General features: G+C 43.1%; 1 protein-coding gene across 1 annotated transcript in view; it reads right to left on the bottom strand.

The window, feature by feature from the left end:
- Window positions 1-15125, bottom strand: part of MYO10 (myosin X) — a 154295-nt gene that overhangs the window by 74323 nt on the left and 64847 nt on the right. Inside the window, exon 4 of the mRNA XM_064161193.1 lies at window positions 2306-2493. Within this exon, the coding sequence (XP_064017263.1) occupies window positions 2306-2493 (188 nt within the window). The remainder of the gene's footprint in view (window positions 1-2305; window positions 2494-15125) is intronic.

The raw sequence follows: 15125 nt of genomic DNA, 5'->3' as shown, positions 1-15125 counted from the left end.
GCTCTCATCTTATCCTACCCAGACAAATATCCCAGCGTTTCAAAATAGTAGAAGCTTTTGGATCCAGCATCTTAAGGAAGCAGAGCTAATTCTGGATGCCAGCAGGTGGCACTTCAAGTCCAGCTAAACTGTGCAGTACCTTCTCTCATGGGGCTGTCCCAACCTGATACTGAGATTTTTTATCCCAAAATTAGGCACAGGTGAAACTGTGTATCAGAATGTGAAGCTACAAGAACAATTCACTCATTTTAATGGCATGATGCAGTGGATTGTGGGTTTGGGATGATGTTTTACATTAAATACAAGATCAGCATATTGGCCTGAATTCAGACACTGCAGAGCTGACAAAGAACCCCTGACAGTGACTTGTTGCAACATCTGATTCTAAGCCAGTAAAAGAGTCAGGAACTTCCAAGGTGCCAAATTTGATAAGCACACTGTTGTATGTCTACTTCCAATTCCCCTAACTAAGTATATGGTGACAAGAACTTTCCCAAACCTAAGGAGGGCCACTGAAAGTTGATAAGGTCTTGCTTGAGTTCTTCACAACTACAGCAGATAAATCTGGTTTAGGAAAGTAGATTTCACCTTTTTAAATGGGTTTTTTAATGTTAATTGCAGGTTCTCTCAATTTCTACAGAAACAAGATACCCTCATAAGGTACTCCTGTGGCACTTGTCTGAAACACTGAACTTACAAGTTGTTATAATCCATAACCACAGCAAACAACTGTAAAAGGGACCACTAAAGCAAAACTCCTCTATATAATGGCTCATCTCTACTTAATCACAAGGTTTACAAAGCAAGGACTGTTGGAGACTCCTCTGGAACATAAGACTTCTGCTTATGTCCTTTTTAGGACACAGCCTAGTTTTCTGTTGGCAGCTTGTGGGGAACTGGAAAGAAAGGTAAAATACTCAGGCCAGTAGAGAACAGCCTTAAGAAAAACACTAACAGCCATCTGCTAGGCACCAGAAATTATTTCAGTCCCCAGGATCTGAGTAGATGGGCTCCTTGCAAACGACCCCTTGGCACTGGAATGGGAAATTGTGACTGCAGAGTAGAAATTTTTCCATGACAAAGATCTCTCTGAATGGGCTGCCCAGGGAGGGTGTGGAGTCGCTGTCCCTGGAGGTGTTCAAGCAAAGCCTGGATGTGGCACTTAGTGCCATGGTCTAGTTGACTGGATAGGGCTGGGGGATAGGTTGGAGTGGATGATCTTGGAGGTCTCTTCCAACCTGGTTGATTCTATGATTCTATGTCACCAGGACTCAGGTTTTAATGTATAGCACTATGTATTAAAAAATAAAGAGGAGAAATACAGTTGCACTCAGCCCATATCACCTCTGTGCTACCACAAGGAAGAACCTGCCTGGAAGCAAATCTTCCTCTTACCCAGGAAGGCTTGCAAACTGGCCTGCATTCTTAAAAGCCAGTAGAAACTGTTCCCTGCAATAGATGTTGTTCTTACTCTGTATTATCCTCTCTCTGCCCCACTCTCCCCCTGCCATGGTATCAAAGCTGTCAACAAGCGCTTCCGTCAAAGCCAGAAGACAACTGAAACGGTGTCACCTCCATAGAATCAACCAGAACTTTCATTTTAAAGCTGGCATGATGTCAGCATGGTACTGAATACTTACCAATAGATTCATTGGCTTAGACCCATGACAAATGCCAACTGCTCTCAACACACATTCAGCAGCAGTGAATACCAGTGACACAGTAGATCAAACAGGAAGCTATTAAATCATCATTAAAGCGCAGTGAGATTACGCAGGGAAGATTAATCAGGCAGAATGAAGTGGCTGAAATGTGGAGGGTTTTCTCTGCTATTCTTGTTTAATGTATTTCTCAAGACTGATGGGTCATATTTCCCTCTCAATGCAGAGTTGAGAGTCTAGTGGTGACAAAGCACTGAGCTGTGCAGGGATGCTTAAACTGGCAGGAAAAGCACTTAAGGTGATACTAGGTGGATGAGTAGCAAAAAATGCATAAAAATACAGTTTGGTTTCTTTTCTCCACTAAATGAAATCATAAGATGCTTAAGAAAAATTCAGATTTTGTTAGAAATCCACTGAATGAGAAAAAAAAAATGTTAGAAATCCAGATTTTGTAAGAAAGATTTTGTTAGAGATCCACATTTTGAGTTCAGAACTCCCTCCTGAAATTCTGACAGCTTAAAAACCAACTTTCCTTTGGAGCTCTCTTCTCCATGTGGCCCAAAGCTATGCTCTTAAGTCTCACCTTGGAATGCTCTCTGGCAGGGATGATCAAAGCAGCAGCAGCAGCTGCTGTTGACATTTACCTGATGAGGATGCACTGGTTGTCATGGCGCTTCCAAAGGCAGCGGTAGCACTCGTTGGCCACAGCAAAGATGTGAGGTGATATCTCTCCCATGTGGTGCTTGCTGTACTGCTCCATGGCGGTGCTGTCGTACAGTCCCGGGATGCTCTTGTAAGGGTTCACAGAGGCAACTATCGAACCAATGTAGGTCTGCAAACACACAGCCCCCCCCACCCGAGCTGTTATTACACACAGGGTGAAACAGATTAACATTCTTCCCAAAAACAAAGACAACAGTGCTGGGCCCAGTCCTGTTCAATATCTTTACTGATGATCTGGACCAGGGCATTGAGTCCAGCATCAGTAAGGTTGCAGATGACAACAAGCTAGGAGCAGCTGTGGATCTGCTGGAGTTAAAACCACCCAGGCAGCACCTTGCATCTATTGCCTTAAGTCAGTAGGCTGTAGCAATGCGATCATCTGCAATAGTCTATTTTGCAATACTGATCATTTTCTCAGCCACTCTCTTGAATATATTTTTCAAACAAAACCAAATTAAGTGAGGTAGGGGCTTAAATGTTTCCAGTACATTTCTGGGGCATGTGAAATTAGCTGATACATCATGTGTGTGGTGTTACTGCTGTGATACTAATTTAATTTCCTTAGCACTGTTTCTGTGGTTACAGGCAAGAAGCTGCTCTCTGGCTTCAACAGAGCTGCTACAGATTTGCAAAGAGCCAGGCTACAAAGCATTCAGAGTTGCTCTCCAGCCAGTCACTGCCCACCCTGTATTTGTGCTAGGGATTGCCTCAATACAGATGCAGGACTGTGTACAGCTCCTATCACAAGTCTGACTTCTCAAATCTATGGCCATGAACACTATAGTTTACTCTGTTACATGACCAACTCAACAACTTCAGACAGAATCATGGACAAACTCTTGAATTACTTTGTTACAGACTAAACCTGCAACAGCTTGTCATCAGATCACTCATGTATTTATTTAACTTCAAAAATAAGCAGTCTGAATCTCAATCACAGAATCATAGAATCAACCAGGTTGGAAGAGACAGCCAAGATCAGCCAGTCCAAACTAGCATCCATCCCTAGCCAGGCAACCAGACCATGGCACTAAGTGCCTCAGCCAGGCTTTTCTTGAACACTTCCAGGGATGGTGACTCCACCACCTCCCTGGGCAGCCCATTCCAATGCCAATCACTCTCTCTGGCAAGAACTGCCTCCTAACATCCAACCTAGACTTCCCCTGGCACAACTTGAGACTGTGTCCCCTTGTTCTGTTGCTGGTTGCCTGGGAGAAGAGGCCACCCCCCACCTGGCTACAGCCTCCCTTCAGGTAGTTGTAGAGAGCAATGAGGTCCCCTCTGAGCCTCCTCTTCTCCAGGCCATATTAAAAGGTCAGCCTCCTTTCCCAATTTCAATTCTTTACTGAATTCTTATATTGACAATTCACCTTCCAAAACACATTCAATTCCAAACCAGAGATTTCTGCTCCTCCTTTTAGCAAAAAAAGAAGAAATGATTGCTTGCTGATACTCTAAGAAGACTTTCAAAATTATCAGTTCAAGCCCTGTCATAGCAAGTAAGGTGATGGCACTGCAAGAGTTAAAAGATATACTTGAGAAAGGAAGTGATTTTTCCTCAGTTCTAGGAGTGCTTTTTGTTTTGCTTGCTGCTTTCTGCTATCACTCAGCTTTGAACCTGCATCTTGAAATCATCCTAGACTTCAGACACTCAAAAGCAGTTAGTTCTTTAACAAGGTTCAAGAGGTTGCAAAGATTTCTGAATCCCATAGAAAACTTAGGTCAGAATAGTTCTATCTGACAAGAGAGGGGTTGTAAAGTTGCTTATTTTTTAGGGAAAACAGTGTACTTTTGTTAGATGTCAAACCAATCCAAACCGTATAAAAACTTGTTTAAAATACACTTTTTCAAGTGAGCTTAATATTACAAGAAAGAAGTTTCCAATGGATGACCTAAATACAGTTTGAAATGTCTGTTCCTATGCAGAAAAGACTATTGGACTACAAGAGGTAAAAGCAGAGTAAGGAATTCCCCCTACAAAATTATTTTCAGGTTCTCTGCACAGAAAAAGCAATGAAAAAGGAGACTGTCCTAATGCAAGATCCTGTCTTTAACCCTATAAATCAAACATACTGCATTAGTAGCACCACTTTGCTCTCACTCTTTTCCCTTTTGCAGATACTTTGAGTTTAGCTTTTCAAGTTTGCTCCATATCTGGCAACAATTCACCTTCCACTTCCCATTTATGGCAAACTTCTACGTCTCCACAATAACTCTTCTGTTTCTGAGGGTCTTTTACTAACTTATGTGTTTTACCCTAGCTTGTTCTGCTCACACAATGTCATCAATTTTATCCCACACTTTTTCCCATGACCTCCTTTCACCTTTTACATTAAGGTACCCCACTGTACTTCCCAGACTTCTAGCATCTGAGACACCCATTCCTCCTCCTTTCTTACATACACACACACACAAATACATAGGGGACAAAAAGGTGGTGGCAAGGGGGAGGGCAGCAAAAATAACTACTTTAGGGTTTTGCATATCTCATGCTACAGGGAGGGTGGGTAATGAAGGCAAGTGCAGGCTGGAGGGCTCTGCTAACTGACATTATGTGCTCCTCCTGAACTAAGGCTTTGATCAACAATCACAACAGAAACTAAAACTCCTTACACTACAGAAACAGGCACAAGGAGAATTCATTCCTCAGTTTCTATCATTGTGTTTCTTCAATAGCACCAAAAATCAACATATCTTTCACAACTTCTTACTAGAAATGTTACATCAGAACGGAGCATTAAGAAGTGTGTTACAGATACATACATGAAGAAATAGCATTTTGCCCAACTCTTTCAAGACTTTCTTCTTGGGGAAAAAAAATCTCTTTCATTATAGAAATAAAAACATGTTTACAGATGCCTCAAAAAGCTACGTTTCTGATTTGTTTCTGTACAACTCCTGACTTTTCTGCAGTCACTTGAGGAACCAGGAGTAAAAAAAAGGGTATAAACAAGTATTATTTTCTGGACTTACCCTTAATACATGGGAAACTGACTAGAAAACTACTTACATGTCACTTTACAATTAAATATTTTGAGCACTGTTCCACACAACTTGCACATCCTCTTACACCTCTAAATTATCACAGCTACAATAACATTACACCCCCAGTGCTTTCACTAGCATTACACCCCCAGTGCTTTCACCAGCATTACACCCCCAGTGCTTTCACACACTACAGAAAGGCAGAGGACATTTGAAAGACCACAAAACAGCTGTCAAACTTCATTATGTTTTCACTGCCAAATGTCAAGGTGTCAGGATTCAAAACTTGGGAACACAAGAATTCTCCTCACACTGCAGATACAGTCTCCATGGTGTCCACTTATCTCAGGTAGACTGACAGTAATCACGACTGAGTTTATTCTGAAGCAAAGATAACTATGTCAGTCACCACAAGAAAAAAATGGCTGGGCCATATTTTGTTGTGCTTTTTAGAAGGAGCAAAGGTATGCCCTAAACAGGAACATAATTAATATCCTCGTTCTTGATAGGACTTTGATTTATCCTCTCTGTGGTAAGCATACCTCATCATTCAGTTAGTCCCATGCTAATTCCAGTGGGACAGAATCCAGCTGCCTCTCTAAATTACAAGCTAAAATGCCTGAAGCCAAGGTCCTTTCTTAAAAACCATAATCAAAGTGAAGTACTAAACTACAAGTGTAGATGTTTTTAAGCCATTTGTAAGATGGAAAGGTCACACTCTATAATCATCCCCACATGCTTAGACTTCTGCAAGCCCATATCATGTCTGATGACTCATGGTATGATTCCAAATGGCCAAAATTAGATCAGCTGTGCTCATTTCTTTTAATCTCTAAGTCCCCTGTCAACGTGCACAACATTATGACCCCTAAATTATTAAGAGCAATTGTAGAACTGGTTGTAAACTGAAGTGTAGGCTGGATGGTAGGAGGAAGTTCTTCACAGAGAGAGTGATTGGCATTGGAATGGGCTGCCCAGGGAGGTGGTGGAAGCACCATCCCTGCAGGTGTTCAAGAAAAGCCTGGATGAGGCACTTAGTGCCATGGTGTAGAAGACTGGCTAGGGCTGGGTGCTAGGTTGGACTGGATGATCTGGGAGGTCTCTTCCAACCTGGTTGATTCTGTGATTCACAAAGGCCACAACACAAATACAATATTCAGTATCCACATTCAGAAGCAATCTAGCATACAACAGGGGATGTCAGTATGAAGAGAGAGTGCCATGTCATAGGTTTAGCCACTTGAATCTACTGATGAATAATCAGCACCATGCTGCCATTGTGACAGCTTCAAAATGAAAGTGTGAAAGTGCTGGCTGGAGCAAAGTATCATGAGACTTGAAGTTCAGGTTGCAACATGAGAGGCTTTCCCTTCCAGTCGCTGCTTCCAGTTTCTGGTTTTGGGGTGTTACTTTTTTCTACTGTGGTGGTTGCTGCATGTTTGGGGTAGGGAGGTGTGCTAGTTTGAGCCTAGCTGGGATATTTTGGTGAGAAGAATTAGATTACAGGCTGTGAAATGGAAACAGTGGTGATGTCTGCTTCACTCATAGGCTTGCTGAGACGTATAAGAACAAGAAAACAAACACAGATAGTCTCTCTGTCTTTGGGGATGAACTTCTCTCTCTAACCTGCCGTCTGTGTGACTAATCCTTATGCTTCCTAACCCCCCTGGCTGACCCTCCAAACTCACCTTGAACATAAGACAAAGTCTGGGACAAGGTAGAGGGGTGGGGAGAAGGTGGAAGTGTGGTTGGGAGCCCCTCCTGGGGACTCAGGTTTCTGGGAGGGCTGTTGTGTTTCTGTATTACCTTTTAACTTGTGTATTTCTGTCTCTATTGCAACTATATGTTTGTATATGGTGCTAAGCTGTAAATACAAAGCTTCATTCAATTTCCAGAGCAACTGAGCTTAGTCTGGCTGATTTTCTTAAGTGTGGGGGAGCAGGTAACACCCAAACCATCACAGGGGGAAACTTTTACTGCTGCCTTCTGCTGCTGCCTCTGCTTTTCTGCAAAACCAGGCTATGATAATTGTATAGTGTAGCATCTCATTTAACTCCTCCTCTCCACCCAGGGCCGTTTATTGGTGGGTTTTTTTTTTGGTGTTAAGTACTCTTTCTCCCTTTCTGGAGGAGCAAGGGGCTCCACTTGGAAGGCAAACTGTTAAACCAGGACAGTCTATTTCTGGTTTGCCAAGATGCAGCACAAAAAGCAGGCTGTCTTAACCAAGAGAGTGAGTTTTGGTGAGCCAGCCAAGAGACAGAAGGCCTGAGATAACAAGCAGCATGATTACAGGCAGATTCTATTCAGTCTGTCAAGAGAACTTGGTATACAGTTGTTGTTTGGATGTTTTCCTGTAGTACATTCACTGTGTTGATGCATTTGCTTTCTGGGGGCAGCAGGGGCTGGCAAAAGACATGCATAGAATCAACCATGTTGTAAGAGATCTCCAAGATCATCCAGTCAGATCATCTGTGCTTGATCTGCTGTTGCTGGTGGTGCTTATCACCTCACTTCAATGGATTAATGTTATGATGTGGCTTTGCTGGTTACTGGCATATTATGAGGTGGTTACTCCACTGGCCAGCTGGTGTAGATATAATCCACCCAACTGGGGCAGGTCTTGTCTATAATGGTGCAGGTCTTTCCCAAGAATGCCACCTGGAGATCTGCCTCAAGGCTGGATAATTATGAGTGGCAGGGTGTGTGGGAGAGTACAGGCAAGGCTGATTGCATCTCTGATTACCTGGAACTTCACCCCCAAACAAGTGCAAAATCCTGGCAAATCTGTAGATTTTGATCTCTGTGCTGAGCAGAGATCAAATCCAAGGCATAATGTGCCAAGGCATTTCCAAAGCCAGACTTCATGCTGGTGTTCACTAACACAGCTTGCAGCAGGATTATTTTAGTATGTGAATTCAGGTGGTCCAAAGCAACTGCTGGGCAGCAACATACTCTATTAGATGCACCCTTGTCTGGTATGTTGACCCTTCAACCCAACTACCGTGCCTTTACGCTTCCCTTGGTACAAGGGTATTAAGCAACGGTGTACTGCTCCCAAGGATCTCCAAGAACAAAGGTGATGCTACCTCCTGAGAAGAGTTGCATTGTACAACTCAGCTGCCTTAACTTCTAAACTAAACGAATCCTTTTACTCCCTACAGCTTTGACCTTGTACATTCATAATACCCTTGTTCTAGGTAGCTGAATGAAACTGCCTAGATCTATTTCTTAAGGGTTAAAAACTGAGTATTTGGCTCCTTAGGTGCCAGCAATGGACAGAGGCAGTCACATCTTTCAGCTTAACTCCACAGAATGCTCTGAGATGGTGAAAGATGCACACTAAACTCTCAACAGGTTAAGAAATACACTTCTACATTCATCTCATCTTACTTTCCTATCCATTTTCTCCTACTGATCCAACTGCTTCATCTAGATGGAGATTCTGGAAGTTCCTGCACAAAAAATCCCACATGGGAAATACAAAACCAATGTAAAGATAAGCTGATAAAAGAGGACTGTTACAGCCAAAGGTAAAAAACAGAATACCAGACAATAATTTTGATGTCAGATAGACAACTTTCCTTATTTAATAATTTCAGAGGGTCTGACAGGTTTTCTCCCATATAAGAAGGGCATAGGCTCCCAGTTTTACTGCTGTGTAGCACTCCTATCTACTGGACATCAGGATAATGATCTTTTGTGCATGGTCTGTTCTATATAAACAGCTACAGAAGAGTATGTCTCCACCATTGCCAAGTGGAGAGAATGCTGTGGTAGGCCTGATAGGTCCAAAATGGGTTTATACATCTCCTGCCTTGCCTAGGCATGGTTTTCTGCTCCACCAGAGAGGCAAGCATGGGAAACAGACACAAAAGAACCTGGAGCCACTGAGTCTGGCCTGCCCAGGGCCCTGTGGTAAACAAGGTACACACACTTAGCTTGTGCCTGCCTAGTGCAAGGCCCCTGCTGTTCCCAAATTAGGGAAAAACAAGCCTATGGCTTTGCCTAATATGGAATGGTTTGGCTAACTGCCATCCTGATTGGTTACTCTTGTGTCCAAAGGGCAATCAATCTCAGCTCACATTGATAAAAGGAGATACCCAGGTGAATAGCCTGCTTTTGCATCCCTGCTTTGCTTCCCTGCTCTGTGTCTGCTCTCTCTGCTGTGCCCAGCCCTGCTGCTGTTGCACACTGCCTTATTGCTGCCTGCTAAACTCCATTGCCACCAGTTACCAGGAGCAGAGCCTGGATGCCTGCACACGATCAGTCTCCGTGGCCAATGTGACATGGTGCTGAGACTGCACACATCTGCCTCTGCACCTGAAGGTCCTGCCTAGAATCCCTGGACATATACACAGATGGTCCAGAAGAAGCCAGGAGACAAGGTCAGAGATTGTCTGCATCCTTTCCCCAGAAGCCAGGAAGAATTAAGTCTTGACGTCTGACAAGACAGAGTCCCCTGAAAGCATTTGGGCACTGCCTGGACTGTGGCTAAGCCCTGCAAGTGGGTAATAATAATTTGTGAGTAAATGCTTAAAAGCCTCTTTGTAATTCTCCATTGCCTTCTGCCATGAGCAGAAAGAGCTCCTTGAGCCCATCAACTGGGCAAGCAGCATACTGACTGCAAGCAACATTTGACCACGGGAACCTCCTCTTCCAGTTCAATTAAATGTTTCTATATTTTGCTGGTTATTACTAGATCTAGATATTAGCCACAGAATGTTTCCAGGACCGTGTGAGAACAGAACTGTTATTAAAATTAGTGGTGAGAGTTCTGAATAGCAACATTAATAAACAATATTAATTTGGGGAAAAAATATCATCTCACACAATTAATTTTCCCCTCCACAACAGAGAGCAACTGACCTCCTGAACAGAAAGCCTCCTGATTTCTCAGAATGAGACATTGATTGTTGTTGTTTTCAATGCTGTGATACAGCATGTGAATGTAAGTTTGAACATCAGACTGCAGCAATCTGTGTACACAACTGCACAGCTCAACTCCAACCAAGCGATCTTTAGCTCACATCACAAACCCCCCCATAAATAGCAGAGGGTGCACGGCTCAACTTATCACTTCAAATGGCCTGTGGCTATGCACTAATTCTTCCTTCTGCTGGGTTATTGCACAATGCTCAAATGAGTCTTTCAAAGCTGTCTGAAGGTCTAGTTGACCCTCCAGCAAGGAAAATGATAAATAAATGGTCCTCTTCCTTCCTATAGATTCATCTTGGGAAGATGAAGGGGCTTTTCACAGAAATCATGCACATGAAAAAGCTGGCAGATGATATACCAAAAAAAAACCCCAACAGTCTCTACAACACTTTGGAAATATTTTTATTACAAAGCCTGGGATCTGACTCAATCTGCCTGTGAGTACTTTGCATACCTGTATGGGGTTCACACTCCAAGGGGAGTAACCCTGAACCTGACCCTAGGGGTCTTGACCGCTCCCCAGGGGTGGGTCTGAACACCACTAGGTGATGGTTAGCCCACTCCCCCCCTTCCTGTTCCTCTCTCTCTTCCTCACTCTCTGCATCACTCTGCTCCCTGTATACCATCTGCTCCTGGTTTCTCTACCACGTGGCCATCACCATCACCAACTTGGGTTGTACTTATACATTTTGTATTTTGCTATTCTTCCTTCCCTACACCTTTTGTAAACTTCCCTACCCCAGATACCTTTTTTAAGTTGTCACACTATCACCAAGGTTGGAAAAGACCTCACAGATCATCAAGTCCAACCCTTTACCACAGAGCTCAAGGCTAGACCATGGCACCAAGTGCCACATCCAATCCTGCCTTGAACAGCTCCAGGGACGGCGACTCCACCACCTCCCCGGGCAGCCCATTCCAGTGTCCAATGACTCTCTCAGGGAAGAACTTTCTCCTCACCTCCAGCCTAAATTTCCCCTGGCACAGCCTGAGGCTGTGTCCTCTCATTCTGGTGCTGGCCACCTGAGAGAAGAGAGCAACCTCCTCCTGGCCACAACCACCCCTCAGGTAGTTGTAGACAATCCCCAGAGTAAATTTACCACACTACTCAGAATTCTGGAAGTTAAATGAAATTATGTTTCCAAAAAGTAGACTAAATAGAAAAATGTAAAAGACAATAAACATATACAAGGCAAATTTACATATATTTACAGTTCAGTAACAACACGGTATCCCCTTGTACAATATTTCAACTCTCTCTTCCCCTATCTGGACACAAAGAGGTCCAGAGGCTGTGCACAGCCAGCCTGCTCTTCCCCCTCCTTGTACCTTTCACCAGTCAAAACAAGGCAGCAAACAAGGTCAGAGTCAAGCAGCAAGCCAGAAGCAGCAGAAAGAGGAGCTAGAATGCTCTGTGTTCCTAAACTATACAGAAATTCACAGAACCAATAAAATGTAATAAATTTATCTCTGTTATTTTTGCTTAGCCTCTCAGAGAAGTTCATCCACCCCCTTAACTGAATTCTCTGGAAAGATCCAATTCTTATTTACAATTAAGCATAATCTCAGAACTGTAACACTACTGACAAAATTTCCTTCTCGTTTTGCACGTTGTTCTGCTTTCTGTTCTCAGCTCACAGACTCAGCAGTGGCATTCAACAAAGAGACAGAGGGAAAAAACCCACAAGCATTCATATCTAAGAAGGCACTAGCAATAAACACCAGCACCAATGGCAAAACTGGCACAAGATGATGCATTTCTACTTTGCAGTTCTCAAAATCCATGGAAGCCAACATGAATCTGTCCTGTTTGACCATGTATGTATTATTTACACTTCTATCAACCAACCAAATGAGAAGAAAAGCATTGGTACAGAGCAGGCAGAACGAATAACTTGTAAAACTTTTAATAAAACTTGACCTCCCTTCATCATCCCATCTGAAACAGTGCACTGATGATACAGGGCAAGCTCCTGAATTCAGCATATACACACAGCAGGTTTCCAACAAGTACCTAATGCGCTGCTAACCATAATGTGTTTGTGCCGCCTCTGCGTACAAGGTAGTGTACTCAATTACACAGAGCTTTCTGAGCAGCTCCCTTCTTCATGGCATCATGGCCCCCCAGTTTAGGAGGGACATTGAGATGCTTGAGCGTGTCCAGAGAAGGGCGACGAGGCTGGGGAGAGGCCTTGAGCACAGCCCTACGAGGAGAGGCTGAGGGAGCTGGGATTGGTTAGCCTGGAGAAGAGGAGGCTCAGGGGAGACCTTATTGCTGTCTACAACTACCTGAGGGGTGGTTGTGGCCAGGAGGAGGTTGCTCTCTTCTCTCAGGTGGCCAGCACCAGAACAAGAGGACACAGCCTCAAGCTATGCCAGGGGAAATTTAGGCTTGAGGTGAGGAGAAAGTTCTTCACTGAGAGAGTCATTAGGCACTGGAATGGGCTGCCCGGGGAGGTGGTGGAGTCGCCATCCCTGGAGCTGTTCAAGGCAGGACTGGACGTGGCACTTGGTGCCATGGTCTGGCCTTGAGCTCTGTGGTGAAGGGTTGGACTTGATGATCTGTGAGGTCTTTTCCAACCCTGATAATACTGTGATACTGTGATCTTCATCACAATATCTCAGTCCAGAATATCTGCTCACATCAAAAAATGTGCACTTTTAAAATCCCCAGAATTTTTATCTGCGAGGAAAACAGTTTGGGCAAATGCTCTTTATTCTTGTTATATTATCATTAGCAGTGCCACAAGTTCCACCACAGCTCCTCTGTGGAAAATACATAAGTAACATTGGTTAACCAATTAATTGCATTTGTTTACTTCCCCTATCATTACAGCTATGTTCTTCCTGCAACTTGTATTATAAAAACAAATTAAAAAATAATGATAATTTGCCTTTGACAGGTAATTGTTGATATATATATATACATGCAGACAGCTGACCACCCATTAGAAATAGCAATCACCATGAATAAATTCCACTAGATTTCCAGTTAGAAGCCTGCTGTTTATATAGATCCTTGTCTGCTGCTCTCTAGTAACAGATGTGATATAGAAGCTGTAATTAATGCTTGGAGACAGGAACTCATGTTGAACACATTCTCTTATGTGTGTAAGCATAACACGTTAATTATGGAGGTTAGTAACTATGTGTAGGTATTTGTCATGCATTCTTATTATCACCTTGTCTGCTCTCAGCACCTGCACTGAAGGAGCTGGTGGAGAGAATTTTCCCCACCTCCCCAGTATCATGAGAAGGTGTGAAAAACACTGTGATTCATCAGCACACCTTAAAATTTTCTTTACTATAAAAGCAGAGCAATTAAGTACACAGCAGTTTCCTCAGTGACCATAGAGCAGATCCTGCCAACCAGACACTTGTTCTAGAGCACTGGATGCCTGTGGAGAGGAACTGTGCAACCAGAGCTGGGTTGCAGACACGACCAGAATAAATGCAAGAGGTAGCGTAGCAAATAAGAATTTGATCTAAATGTACATGCACAATATTTAGACATGTTTTATGGTACTAATTAATGATACAGGTTGTGTGTACCACTGTTTGGTTTTCTTAGTCAATGGCCCATGCTTATTGATAGCATGGAATACAAAAGAACAAAGGCCAAGAGTGTTGAGTTGTTCAGGATGGTGCATGGGTCCATAATATTCTTTCTAGGTTCAGTTTCTGCAGGGAGCCCAGAAGTTTTTCCTTTTAAGGAGTCAGTCATTACAGTTTGTGTTTCCATAAGTAAAGACATGGAGTCTATTGTCTTCTGCCGAGTTCCCTTTGTTTGCCTCCAGTTACAATTTGCGTCAATGGCAGAGTGCATCTTACCAGGAGTGCTTTCAAAGAGTGTCAATGGCAGAGTGCATCTTACCAGGAGTGCTTTCAAAGAGTATGAATTATGTCTGTCTGTATTTTAACTAACCATGTCTTGAGCTGTTTTCTCACTACAACATGCAGCAACACTTGCTTCACACTGACCATCATAACATGGCATGGAGCAACTGCACTGGATCTGAAATGAATTTCACTGTACTCAGAAATGAAAACAGTATGCAAAACCCTAGACATACAACAATAAGCACAGAAAACAACTGACCTAGATACTAAGGTGTCTGTAAACAGAATGTGAACACCCCCAACACACACTCCGACAGTCATTATTGATTAGTACCGCACAAACATCAACTCCTTGCCTCAGGGAACCTTCATGACTTCAAAACAGATAAATTCATTACTCCAAGTTTAACAAAGTGGAACTGAACATGCTGATAAAGACAAACAGATTTAAAATTCAAGGCATGAATAACTGAATATGTCTTTTAAGAATGTTTAACTGAGCTTTCAGTGTAACAAGGTGGTTAGGAGCTCTGCATGCAACTTTTTCAGGGGGTCAAACAACTTTTCCAGTTTAACACTTCAAAAAAAATATAAATCAGAGAAATGTTGCTTCCTAATGCAAGTTGTTTGATGTTTGTTGCTTCAGCTGAAGAAAGAAAGGAAGCCAGTTGTGAAAACTGAGCTCATAATTATCACCATCCTCCAAACTCTGTTGTGGATGTGGCTGGTACAGCACTGCTATAATAGTTTTTATATACAAACCAAAGAGATGGTTATAATTATTGTTGGGCAAGCTGCAGTCTTAATCTGAAAGCAAGAGAAAATAGCTTATGTCCTCTTTCACCCTTCCTGGTCACCACACCCAACTGATGGACTACCTGGAGGTAGTCTCCCCATGACAAGAGGGTGATCATGGAACCATCATCCCACATCCCACCCCACACAGTGTGCCACTCTGGGCACAGGCACACATTGTGCACT

This window comes from Pogoniulus pusillus, chromosome 21, assembly GCF_015220805.1.
Source record: "Pogoniulus pusillus isolate bPogPus1 chromosome 21, bPogPus1.pri, whole genome shotgun sequence".
Lineage (NCBI taxonomy): Eukaryota > Metazoa > Chordata > Aves > Piciformes > Lybiidae > Pogoniulus > Pogoniulus pusillus.
The sequence above is the reverse complement of the archived record's forward strand: the minus strand, read 5'-3'. Positions and strand labels throughout refer to the sequence as shown.